Here is a 12,963-nt window from a genome sequence, read left to right as displayed (position 1 = left end):
TTAGTTTATTTCTTGGCTTTGTCAGACCAAAATAGCACCTTGTGATAGTTCATGCAGTTTTTGAAGTAATTTAATGGTGCAAAAAACTATCATTTGGAAAATATATTGCTCAAGCGATAATAAAGCTGGTGTGGACAATTTCTAATGGATGTACGAATGCTGCATTGTCACAGGAGGATCAACCATGGCTCAGTTGATAGCACTCTCACCAGAGTCAGAGGTTGTGGATTCAAGTTCCACTCCAGTGCTTAAGCATAAAGGTCAAAGCTGACACTTTCTTGTTGTACTGATGAGTGCTATACTGTCAGAGGTGCTGCCTTTCGATTGAGAAGTTAAACCGAGTACTGTTCTGCCCTATCAGATGGGTGTAAAAGGTCCTATGGCATATTTTGAAGAATAGTATAGGAGTTACCTTTGGTGTTCTGGACAATATTTATCACTCCACCAACTGAAAAAGCTGATCTAATTATTAACACATTACTTTGTTTGGGAGCTTGCTGTGTGCTAATTGGCTGTTGTGTTTCTTGCATTACAACAGTGATTCCATTTGAAAATACTTAATTGCCTATAAAGCTCTTTGGGACATCCTGATGTCAGAAAGAGCACTATATAAATGCAGGTTTTTGTTATTTTATTCTGTTGGCATTTCATTTTCTGTACTTAGAAGTGTGCAAATGTGGGAACTCAGTTGTTTCAAACTGACAGCATAGTGTCGCAAATAAAATGCATCGGTGTAAACACAGGCATTGGATTCAATTTGATTTATTGTCACGTGTACCGAGGTACAATGAAAAGTATTGTTCTGCATACAGTCCAGTCAGACCATTCCATATATGAAAAACGTAGGACATGCATAAATACACAATGTAAATACATAGGCACAGGCATCGGGTGAACGTACGGAGTGTAGAACTATTCAGTAGAGAAGATTTGTCAAGAGATCAGTTCAGTCCATAACAGGGTCATTCAGGAGTCTGGTAACAGCAGGGAAGAATTTATCTTTGAACCTGTTTAACCTGCCCGATGGAAGAAGTTGGAAGAGAGAATAGCCCAGATGGGGAGGATATTTGATTATGCTGCCCGCTTTCCCAAAGCAGCCGAAGGTGTAGACCGAGTCAATGGATGGGAGGTGGGTTTATGTGATGGATTGGGCTGTGTTCACGACTCTGTAGTTTCTTACAGTCTTGGCTGAGCAGTTGCCATACCAGGCTGTGATGCAGCCAGATAGGGATGCTTTGTATGGTGCATCTGTAAAAATTGGTAAGAGTCAATGTGGACATGCCATATTTCCTTACTTTCCATTCAATACTGTTTATCTGGCCTCCTTGAATCCAAGTTCAATGTTTTTCCAAGTTCAATATTTTTTATTCTCCTCAGTTTCAACATTTTCATCAAATAAACCAAAGAAAAAAAACAAACAAAAACAAACACAATAACAATCCCCCACACACAAACCACACCCCGCTCAATATACAAAACAAAACATCCACCTGTACATTCCAGGTAAAAAAAACACAAATTAACAATCAATCCGTAACAGTGTAACCAAAGACAACAATACCGCGGACTCCCCTCCCTCCCCCAATGTTCAATGGCAAGTAATTCTTGGAAGCGCATAATAAACAGCCACCGTGAATTGTGAAACCCTTCCTTCATCCCCTTCAGCTGAGACTTGACCTTCCCGAGAGTCAAAGAAATTCAAGTAGGCTCTCACCCCCCCCCCCCCAAAAGCCATGTCCCAAGATGGGGAAGCTGACCTCCACCCCAACAGGACCTACCTCCAGGCAATCAGCGAGGCAAAGGCTAACATCTGCCCTGCACCTGCCTGCCGCCCGAGTCCATCTGACCCCACCAAAAAAGGCTTCTAGGGGTCCTGGTTCCAAATTCACGAGCACAACTCAAGATGACACTGAAAACCTCCCTCCAACAAACCCCTCACATTCCACGTAACTATCCTAACCGGAGGGGTCTCAAAATCCCGCCCCCCCCTCCCCTCCTAGCCACCATCATCATAACTCCAGGCCCGCCCCGTCTCGTTGTTACCATCGGGCCCCCCCCCCCCGCCGAATCCTTCCTCCACTTCCTCTCGAAAACACTTCACCCAGTATCGATCGCCTCCCTCAACTTTACACACCTCCTAGGCCCGTCAAAATCTGTTCTATCAGGCTCTGATGGCTAGAGCCCGTCCCCCCCCCCCCCACACTCCTGTTCAGCTTGAGCTAGCCAGTGTGGAGGCCCCCGCCCAGGCCTCACTGCCCTCCAATGCCCCCACCCCCACCCCCAGGGCCAGGTGCAAGGAAAACAAAGAAATCCCCTTTAACATGCAGCCCCAGTGTAAACACTCAAACCCCAAAGAGCCATCATTGCAAAAGAAAATACCAACTCTTACCTTGTCCAAATAGGCAACTTCAACTCATTTAGCGCATATAACAACATGCAGTGCAAAATAGAGCTACATACACTTTTCCTCCCCCACTACCCTCAGTCCAAGACCAATCCTCAGTCCCATTTCTCACTTCTGCCCCAGTCCTTCTGCCTTCACAAACGCTTCCATTTTGGCTCGTAGAGCCTTGTTGGCCTCCACCACCCTCTGCAGCTCCTCACCCATTGAGGTGAGCTGATCACTGTGTGGCGACAAGGCCTCTTCCACTCCCTTCAGTTTCTCACCCTGCTCCCGCACCTCAGCCGATGCCCTCAACACCACCGCCTTCACCGGGGCAATCCCCTCCTCCACCGGTATCTTCAATGCTGCCATCATCTCCTTCCTCGTCACCTCCATGTGCTTTGCGAACTGTTTTTCATGTTCCACAACCATCACCGTGGTCATCTTTTCTGCTGTGAATAGTGTGGCCCCGCCCAGCGACCCAGCCTCCGTCATCCTTCCAGTTGCTGAGCCGACCCTTCTACTCAACGGCGAACCTTCACTCTCCCCCTTCTTCACGGCAGCTTTGCTTTGGATTTTGGACATCCTTCTTCCTTATGTCTTCCTGAACTTGTTTAACGAAAAGTTGCCCTGGGTCCGGGCATTAAATTCTAAAAAAAATCAAGCCTCGAGCAGAAGCCATCCAACGTGCGACTTCCCCCTTCATGCAGTTGTCCATCCGAGTTCAATGTTGAAAAACTTTTCTCCAGCTCAATTTTCACCAGCAAAGGAATGCAAATGGTGAAGCTGTGTGTATTGTGACTATTTCCTGGGATGTTTCCTTCCAGACACTTCTCAACTTGAAAACAGAAATTCACATCAAGAGTTACCATTACATCAGAAATTCTTGAGCCACTGGAGCTGCAGGACAATTTCCAGGTTTTTCTACACTTTTGCAGTAATTCCCAAAGAGAATTTGTCTTGTTAGAACATACTTAATGTGCCATCAGCACTGGTTATACAGCACTCCCAGTAATAACAGCAGCTTGAATTTTATGTAGGACTTCATATTTAGAATAATGCCTCAGCATTTTACAAATCAAAAACCTGGCTGGGCGGGTGCAGACGGTTAAAATGGTGGTGCTGTCAAGGTTCTTTTTTCATGTTTCAGAACTTACCCATCTATGTTCCCAAGTCCTCTTTTAGGAAGATAATTGGGATAATTTGGGGGTTTGTTTGAACACGGAAAACCCTACGGGTGAGGAGGGTGTTTTGGAGAGGGTCTGGAGGAATTGGAGGAAATGTATGAGCTGCCTAAAGGTTTCAGACACCTGCAGGTGAGGGATTTTGTGAGGAGAGAGGTGCCTTTCTTCCCACGGCTGCCGCCTCCGTCGTTGCAAGACAAGCTTTTATCAGAGAATGATATTGTGGAAGGGAGAGTGTCGGACATCTACAGAGAGGGAGGGCGCTGCATTGGAGGAGATAAAGCGTAAATGGGAGGAGGAGTTGGAGGGGGAGGTGCTGCCATGATGTGGAAAGAGGCCCTGCGGAGGGTGAACGCATCCTCGTCGTGTGCGAGGTTAAGCCTCATCTGTTTTAAGGTGGTACATAGGGCCCATATGACGGTTGCGAGGATGAGCCGGTTCTTTGCAGAGATGGGGGATCGGTGTGGGGTGGGGAGTGGGGAGTCCGCGAATCACGGTCACATATTCTGTGCTTCTTGGCATGTCCGAGGTTGTGGTGTTTCTGGCGGGACTATTTGGATGTGATGTGCAAGATTCTGAGTGTGGAGGTGGTCATGAGTCCAGAGGTGGCGATATTCAGTGTGTCGGAAGATCCTGGAGTAGTGTTTTGGGGACCGGGGGGGGGGTCTATATGTGAAATGCTTTTAATAAAAATTGTTTATTAAAAAGCTGTGAAATCTTACGATTACTGCCAAGAAGACGAGAGGATCTCCAGTGTGAGGCTTGGATCAAAGTAAACGGTGGGCTCGGTCTAATTCTGGGGGAATGGAAGCACGTTCTCATCAGCCATTTTGTGAAACAAGTCTGCGAAATACTGAGTAGGATAATCCCACGGCACAAACGTTTTGTCTTCTGAATATGTTCTCTTGGTCATTCAGCTTGGATGTTAATTCCCTGTTATCCTTGATCACAGCGGCACGGTTGGGCTTTGCTTTGGTCAAACAATGCCGTCTCCATGACCTTGATTGTGGCTTCTTGTGCTTCGACGGTCTGAGTGGTGATCTCGAGAGCTGAACTAATGGGGCCCAAGGCCTCCTGGATTGATCTTTTAAGATCTGAAGTCAAGCACTGTTGATATTTCTCGAGCTGAACTGCCAAGATTCTGCTGAGTGCTTCGGCCGTTAGTGGAGTGGCTGGAGAAGAAACTGCTATCGTCGTCATACCTCCAGTTGAACCGTGGGAAGCTTCTGAGCCTGCCTTTGAAATTCGGGCCTATTATTTTCCGGCTTTGCCTTCCCTGGGCAGGTTTTTCTCCCGTTAGTTAAAGACCCATGACGCTGGGAAAAAGGGTAATAAGGTTCAGCTTCCAGCGGGAGCCACCTCATGCATCTCTTCCCCTCACATCACACCACTGGAAGTCGTCAATGATGCACGATCAATTGCACAATGACTCAGATTGGGTACAACTGTGGCTTTATTGCAGTCAGATGTGTGGCCTCCTGTTGCAGCTGGCGAAATGGCAGATAAATGGAGGACACGCATATTTATACAGCTCCTATCTTACATCTCCTAATACAGGTGTACACAGTAGTTCACCACATTCACCCCCTGTTAAAACTGAGTCCGGCGGGGTTGGTGTGGAACTATATACAGTGTTGATAATTATGTACAGTGTCTTAGAAATGAGTGGGGGAGGAATAAAATGTCCATTTTGACGGTCCGGTACCTGTTAGAGGTTCAGTCGATCCGGTGCTTTGACGATTCGCTGGGAGCGACGTAACGGCGGCGGCGATGTCGGAGCAGGTGTCACCGACATCGGTGCTGGTGCTGGCCTGCAGTCAGATGACCCCGGGAGCGTGCTGCGTGGGCAGGGGAAGGAGGGATGGACCTGGTGGGGTTAATGTTGGGAGTGCCGGGGGAGGGGAGGGTGGTGCATGGGTGGGGAAGTGCGTTTGGTTGGAACCCGACGGAGCCAGGTCCCTGAGGGCCTCCTGCTGTATCTTGGCGGCCGTCGGGGAACTCCACGTAGGCGTACTGGGGGTTGGCGTGGAGCAAGTGTACCCTATCCACCAACGGGTCCGCCTTGTGGAGTCGGACGTGCCTACGGAGCAGTACCGGTCCTGGACCTGCGAACCAAGTCGGGAGCGACACCCAGGATGAGGACTTCCTGGGGAAGGTAAAAAGACGTCATGGGGTGTGTTATTTGTAGCAGTGCACAGTAGTGACCGGATGGAGTGTAGTGCATCCGGGAGGATCTCCTGCCAGCGAGAGGCTGGGAGGTTCCTGGACCGTAGGGCTAGCTGGACGGCCCTCCAAACCGTCCCGTTCTCCCTCTCTACCTGCCTGTTTCCCCGGGGGTTGTAGCTGGTCGTCCTGCTGGAGGCGATACCCCTGCTGAGCAGGAACTGACGCAGCTCATTACTCATGAATGAGGATCCCCTGTCACTCTGGATGTAGGCGGGGAAACCGAACAGAGCGAAGATTGTGTTGAGGGCCTTGATGACGGTGGCAGACGTCATATCGGGGCATGGGATGGCGAAGGGGAATCTGGAGTACTCATCGACCACACTGAGAATATACGTGTTGCAGTCGGTGGAGGGGAGGGGCCCTTTGAAATCCACGCTGAGGCGTTCAAAGGGGCGGGGGGCCTTCACCAGGCGCGCACGTTCCGGCCGGTAGAAGTGCGGCTTGCACTCCGCACAGATCTGGCAGTCTCTGGTGACTGTCCGTACTTCCTCGACGGAGTTGGACAGGTTGCGAGCCTTGATGAGGTGGTACAGACATGTGACCTCCGGGTGACAAAGGCTGTCGTGCAGGGCCCGGAGTTGGTCTACTTGTGCGCTGGCACATGTACCTGGAGAGGGCGTCTTGGGGCTCGTTGAGTTTGCCGGGGTGATACAAAATCTCGTAATTATAGCGGAGAGCTCGGTTCTCCACCGCAAGATTTTATCGTTTTTGATCTTGCCCCGCTGCGTGTTATTGAACATGAAGGCTACCGACCGTTGGTCAGTGAGGAGAGTGAATCTCCTGCCGGCCAGGTAATGCCTCCAATGCCGCATAGCTTCAACGATGGCCTGGGCCTCTTTTTCGACGGATGAGTGCCGAATTTCAGAGGCATGAAGGGTGCGGGAAAAGAATGCCACGGATCTGCCTTCCTGATTTAGAGTGGCGGCAAGGGCGACATCTGAAGCGTCGCTTTCTACTTGGAAGGGCAGTGTCTCGTCTACTGCGTGCATCCCGGCCTTGGCTATGTCTGCTCTTATACGGGCGAAGGCCTGTTGTGCCTCGGCTGCGAGGGGAAATTGAATGGACTGTATGAGTGGGGGGCCTTGTCCACATCGTTTGGGACCCACTGGGCGTAGTACGAAAAGAACCCCAGGCAGCGTTTGAGGGCCTTGGGGCAGTGGGGAAGGGGGAGCTCCATGAGGGGGCGCATGCGGTCGGGATCGGGCCCCAGATGTCCGTTTTGGACTACATAGCCGAGGATGGCTAAGTGGATCGTGCTGAACACACACTTCTCTTTATTATACGTAAGGTTGAGAAGAGTGGCGGTGCGGAGGAATTTAGCGAGGTTGGCATCGTGGTCCTGCTGATCATGGCCGCAGATGGTGATATTATCTAAGTACAGAAACATGGCCCGCATACCATACCGGTCGACCATTCGGTCTATCTCCCTTTGGAAGACCGAGACCCCGTTAGTGACGCCAAAGGGAACCCTAAGAAAGTGATAGAGCTGACCATCGAAGGCAGTGTATGGACAGTCCGATTTACAGATGGGGAGCTGGTGGTAGGCGGATTTCAGGTCAATTGTTGAGAAGACCCGGTACTGTGCAATCTGATTGACCATATCAGATATGCGTGGGAGGGGGTACGCGTCGAGCTGCGTGTACCGATTGATGGTCTAGCTGTAGTCCACGACCATTCTATGTTTCTCCCTGCCAGTTTTAACTACTGCCACTTGGGCTCTCCAGGGGCTGTTGCTGGCCTCGATGATACCCTCCTGTAGCAGCCGCTGGACCTCTGACCTGATGACGGGCTTGTCCTGGGCGCTGTACCGTCTGCTCCTGGTGGCAACGGGTTTGCAATCCGAAGTTAGATTGGCAAAGAGGGAGGGGGGGTCAATCTTGAGGGTTGCGAGGCCGCCAACGGTGAGTGGAGGTAGGGGCCCGCCGAATTTGAGGGTGAGGCTCTGGAGATTGCACTGGAAATCCAGGCCCAGCAATAGTGCAGCGCAGAGGTTAGGGAGGACATAGACACGGAAACCGTTGAATTCTATGCTCTGGACTGTGAGATTGACCGTACAGAACCCTCGGATCGGGACAGAGTGGGATCCGGAGGCCAGGGAGATCCTTTGATTGGCTGGGTGGACCGTGAGGGAGCAGCGCCTTACAGTATCCGGGTGTATGAAGCTTTCGGTGCTCCCGGGGTCCAGCAGGCAAGAGGTCATGTGGCCGTTGATTTTCATCGTTGTCGAAGTGGTGGCCAGGTTGTGTGGACGAGACTCGTCCAGCGTCATTGAGACAAGCTGCAGGTGATTGTCAGAGGTTTCGGATGGAGAGCGTCGGCGGCCCAGGTCATGGGATGTCGTTGGGATTCCTGCCCCGTGGGGAAGACAAGGTGGTGGCGTCTGGAGGCCATCTGGGGAACAAAATGACTGCGCCGATGGGGGGCACATTGCGGGGGCGGGGACAAGATGGCGGCGCCCATGGGCCGCACGTTGGTGGCGCTGGACAAGATGGTGGCACCCATGGGCTGCATGTTGGTGGCGCTGGACAAGATGGCGGCTCCCATGGGCCGCACGTGGACTGAGGGGGAGGAGATGGCGGCGCCCACTGGCCGCACATGGCCCCGGGAGGAGAAGATGGCCGCGCCCATTGTGCATTTGGCAGGGGAAAGGGGGCGATAGCGGCGACTGCGCGGGCCTGGCACACTGCGGTGAAGTGGCCCTTTTTGCTACAAGGCTTGCAAGTGGCGGCGATGGCCGGGCAGCGTTGGCGGGGGTGCTTCTGTTGGCCGCGGAACTAGCAGCGCGGACCCCTGGGGTGCACGGATTGGCGTGCGGCGCAGGCGTATTGGCTAGGCAGGGCCCCAGCTGGGGGGGTGGTCATTTTGCGGGGTCCAGGAGGGATGGGGCACGCGGCGAGGGGGGTAGGCCTGAACATTACGGGAGGCAACCGTCATGGAGAGCGCTAAAGTTTTTGTCTCCGCTAGGTCGAATGTGGCTCCTTCCAGCAGTTGTTGTCGGATGGGGTCCGACCCAATCCCCATTACGAACGCATCGCGCATGAGGAGATTAGAATGTTCGGTGGCCGTAACGGCCTGGCAGTCACAGTCCCGGACGAGTGGGATTAGGGCCTGCCAGAAGCCTTCAATCGACTTACCAGAGAGTTGAGAGCGAGTGGCGAGTACGTGCCTAGCAAAGAGCATGTTCGCTTTCTGCGTGTAGTTCTCTTTTAGGAGTGCCATGGCTTCCACATAATTCGGGGCGTCCTGGATCAACGGGAACACGCTTGAGCTCAACCTGGAATACAGGACCTGTATCTTCTAAGCCTCTGTCGGTGTGGGGTTCGCTGCGTTGATGTAAGCCTCGAAGCAAACTAGCCAGTGATTAAAGTCCTTTCTGGCATCGGGCAAGTGCGGATCCAGCTGCAGGCGATCTGGTTTGATTCTGATATCCATCTTGTTGAAAATCTGACTGTTGAAAATCTCACCACAGTCAAACAATGATAGCAATCTCTTGGGCTGCTGTTCACAGCACTCTTTATCACCAAACCTTGACTGGAACACTTCAGTTTCATTGGTCAAAACCTTTCCAGCTCGACAAGTATGAAAACCGGTACCTTGGCTGGAAACTCCGGAATTTCTTCATTTATTCTTTCATGGGATGTGAGTGTCACTGATCATGTCAGCATTTGTGCCCATCTATAATCTCCCTTGAACTGAGTGACTTGCTAGGTAGCTTCAGAGGACAGCTGAGAGCCAATCACATTGCTGTGGGTCTCGAGTCACATGTAGAGCATTAATGAACCAGATGGGTTTTTACAACCATTGACAATGGTTTCATAGTCACTATTGCTGAGACTAGCTTTATCTTCCAGATTTATTAACTGAATTTAAATTCCACCAGCTGCCATTATGGGATTTGAACTCATTTACCCAGAACGTTCGCCTGGGTCTCTGGATTACTAGACCAGTGACACTGACACCACACCACCGAAGATTATAACATTAATTAATTGTTTTAAATGTATTAATTACTGCCAGCTGCATATAGGCTTCCTGTTGGCCTTTAATCCTGCCTCGTGTAACCTGGAAGAGTGCGGATGAAGTTGGGATCCTGACTGGATGTCGCCTTTAGGGAGTTTAACTGCATGTTCTGCTCCCTACCTCTCACCACCACCTCCTACTATTAAATTTTGGCACCAGCAAACAGTAAGATATCAAAAGGTAAGCAAAGAGGAAGATTACAAGCGTCACTTTTAGGGGGATTTACCTCTTTGCGCGCAAGCCCACCTCCCCTTGCCTGGGAAACATTTCCCCAATTTTCCAGTAGCCCCAAGAGTTCAAGTTGGAGGCATGGAAAATCCACATGATTCCTGATGGATCTCTAACATGGAACCGGGACAGACAAATAAAACTAAAAAGGGAGAGTGAGTTCAGCAGTTGTTGGTCTTCACTTGGCTGCTGTGGTGTTCTAGTGCCCTGGCTGCTGTGGTGTTCTAGTGCCCTGGTTCAATATAAGTGTGCACGTGGTTGGAACCTTTCACTTTTTTTGAAAAGTTGTGGGAAGCTATTATAAGGGATGTGATTTATGGCTCCAGAAATGTTGGCAGTGTTCAGGAATTAAATATTTTGCCTCACAAACTTGATTGAGTTCTTTGATCAAATTGGTAAATAATGGCAGATAAGCACACGTTAATTTTTTAAACATTTTTTAAAAATTAAAAAAAAAAAATTAGAATACCCAATTATGTTTTTCCAATTAAGAGGCAATTTAGCATGGCCAATCCACCTACCCTGCACATCTTTGGGTTGTGGGGGCGAAACCCACACAGACACGGGGAGAATGTGCAAACTCCACACAGACAGTGACCCAGAGCCGGGATCGAACCTGGGACCTCGGCGCCGTGAGGCTGCAGTGCTAACCCACTGCGCCACCGTGCTGCCCCGCACACGTTAATTTTGTGATACAGAGTCTAATTCCATTGAAGTAAGAGGGGGTTATGAATATATTTAAAAAGGGGGTTTGATAGGTTAAATACAGAAAGACTAATGCCTCTGATTAGGGAATTAGTCATAAGGGAGCTTTAATTTAAAATTGTTGCTGAGAATGTCAGGAGAAAGGTTAGAAGAAATTTCTTCAAGAAAATGGTTGTTGGGTTAGGGATACTTTGTCACGGAAGAGATTGAAGCAGGCTTCTCACATTTATTCAATTTCCCTTTTAAAAAGAAGCAGAGGAAGATGTAAGACTCTGGGGAGAAAGAACAGAATTATGGAATTAGTTTCCGCTTGCTTTTGCAAAGAACCAGCACAATAATGATGGGTTGACTAGCTCCTTTTATGCTGTAAATGTCTGTGGTTGCACTAATTTCCTGGAGTTTTTCCTAGATTAGATTCAGTTTGTTTTATATTTTTACATGTGTCAGGAGATTGTTTTATTGAGTGGATCAGTAGTGGTACATTCCTGCATCATGTCTGCATGAAATGGGCATGATGAACCAGATGTTTGTCAATTTTTGATAATTATAAAACTTTTTTTTGCTTCTAAACAAGGATAGTGAAATTGAAAGCAGCTCATTGGATAGCCAAGCTTCCAGCAAGCAAATAGTGACAATAAATGAAAAAACCCATGAACGCCAGGTATGGAAAATTCAAATGCTTGTTGTAGTACTTTGACTGCTTTTGACATTTTATTCATTATAACCCTCTTGCAGATGGGTACAAATGAAAGAAATTGCATTTGTATAGCATCTTTCACATCTTCAGAACACCCCAAAGAGTTTCACAGCCAATTGATTATTGTGAAATGTAGCCAACCTTTATTTTGTTAGCAAAACCGTCAGTGTATGCACATCAAGGCTCAACCAGCTGCAGTATTTTGGTTGTATTAGTTGTGGAATGTCTCATGGCCAGGGAAACACTACTGGTAATTGCTATGGAAATTTATGCATTCACCTTGAGGCAGTTGAAGCCTCAGTTTAATAGCTCATCTAAAAGAGCCCATCACTTGTAATGCAACATTCCCCATGCTGTGTGAAGTATCAGCCTATATATGCCTCTGGACCAGGACTGGAATCCATTATCTACTAATTCTGACACTTTGTTTGAATGGCAAGTGGAGATAATTTGATTGCTAATTTTTAAGTATGATATGTTTCTAAAATAAATTACTTTGCTTTTGTTTCTGAGGCGTGGATTTGAATTCAGCGCAGACTGGTAGAATGAAATTCACTTGTATGTAAAAAAAATTCCCTGTAAATTACATTTGGTTAATTTGAATCCATTTCCTAGTTGGCATGAATGAACAACACTTGACCACCCTAATTTGGTCCTAAACTTGCAGGCTAGGATTTTATGTTTGGGGGTCAGGCTCCGAGGTCAGGAACAAATGCAAGTCCTGACCCTGCACTTTGGAATAGCCAATCAAAAGGGATTTTTGTAAGGTTGGTTAAATAGTGGCTAAAGGATTTGCAGCCCTAAAAGCGATGCTGGATCATTGACCACTCCCACAATCCCCCCAATCTGCTGTGAGGAGACTGTCTCGAGGCATCTGCTATGCTTCCAATGCTAGGGCAGAGGGTTGGACGTGGTGCGTGGGTCACAGGTCAACTGGTAAACTCCTATTTGCCTCTTAATGACGTTTTAATTAAAAAATAGAGTACCCAATTCATTTTTTTTTTCTAATTGAGGGGCAATTTATTGTGGCAAATTCACCTAGCCTGCACACCTTTGGGTTGTGGGGATGAAACCCACGCAAACTCAACAAGGAGAATTACCCAGGGCCGGGATCGAACCTGGGACCTCAGCGCTGTGAGGCCACAGTGCTAACCACTGTACCACCGTGTTGACCCTCCTCTTAATTAAGTTAACATGCTTAAGGACAGCTAGCTGTTTTGTCTGATGAGGCAACCAGGAAAATGGCTGTGAGTCAGGACCTTGTCAGGGACCCAGCACACCAGCTGGTGTCAGGAAGTTTTGCACCTGTCCCTTCGTTCCCACACCCATATTAGCACCAAACCCCTGCCTGCAGTCTCTCACAGGTTACTGGTTAGATTAAGGAGTGGAAAAGTACCACCTTGCTATACTTGTAAGTATGGTGCTACAATGATTAAGAACAAAGAACAAGGAAAAGTACAGCATAGGAACAGGCCCTTCGGCCCTCCAAGCCTGCGCTGACCATGCTGCCTGTCTAAACT

The 12,963-nt window shown here is 49.0% G+C and overlaps 1 protein-coding gene across 1 annotated transcript in view; it reads left to right on the top strand.

Moving 5' to 3' along the window:
• The window catches only part of LOC119973802, a 152,585-nt gene that overhangs the window by 23,176 nt on the left and 116,446 nt on the right, over window positions 1–12,963 (top strand). The window contains exon 3 of the mRNA XM_038812226.1: window positions 11,321–11,407. Coding sequence (XP_038668154.1) covers window positions 11,321–11,407 — 87 coding nt within the window. The remainder of the gene's footprint in view (window positions 1–11,320; window positions 11,408–12,963) is intronic.

Source organism: Scyliorhinus canicula, chromosome 11 (genome assembly GCF_902713615.1).
Source record: "Scyliorhinus canicula chromosome 11, sScyCan1.1, whole genome shotgun sequence".
Lineage (NCBI taxonomy): Eukaryota > Metazoa > Chordata > Chondrichthyes > Carcharhiniformes > Scyliorhinidae > Scyliorhinus > Scyliorhinus canicula.
Note: the sequence above shows the minus strand (reverse complement) of the source record. Positions and strands in the feature narration are given on the sequence as shown.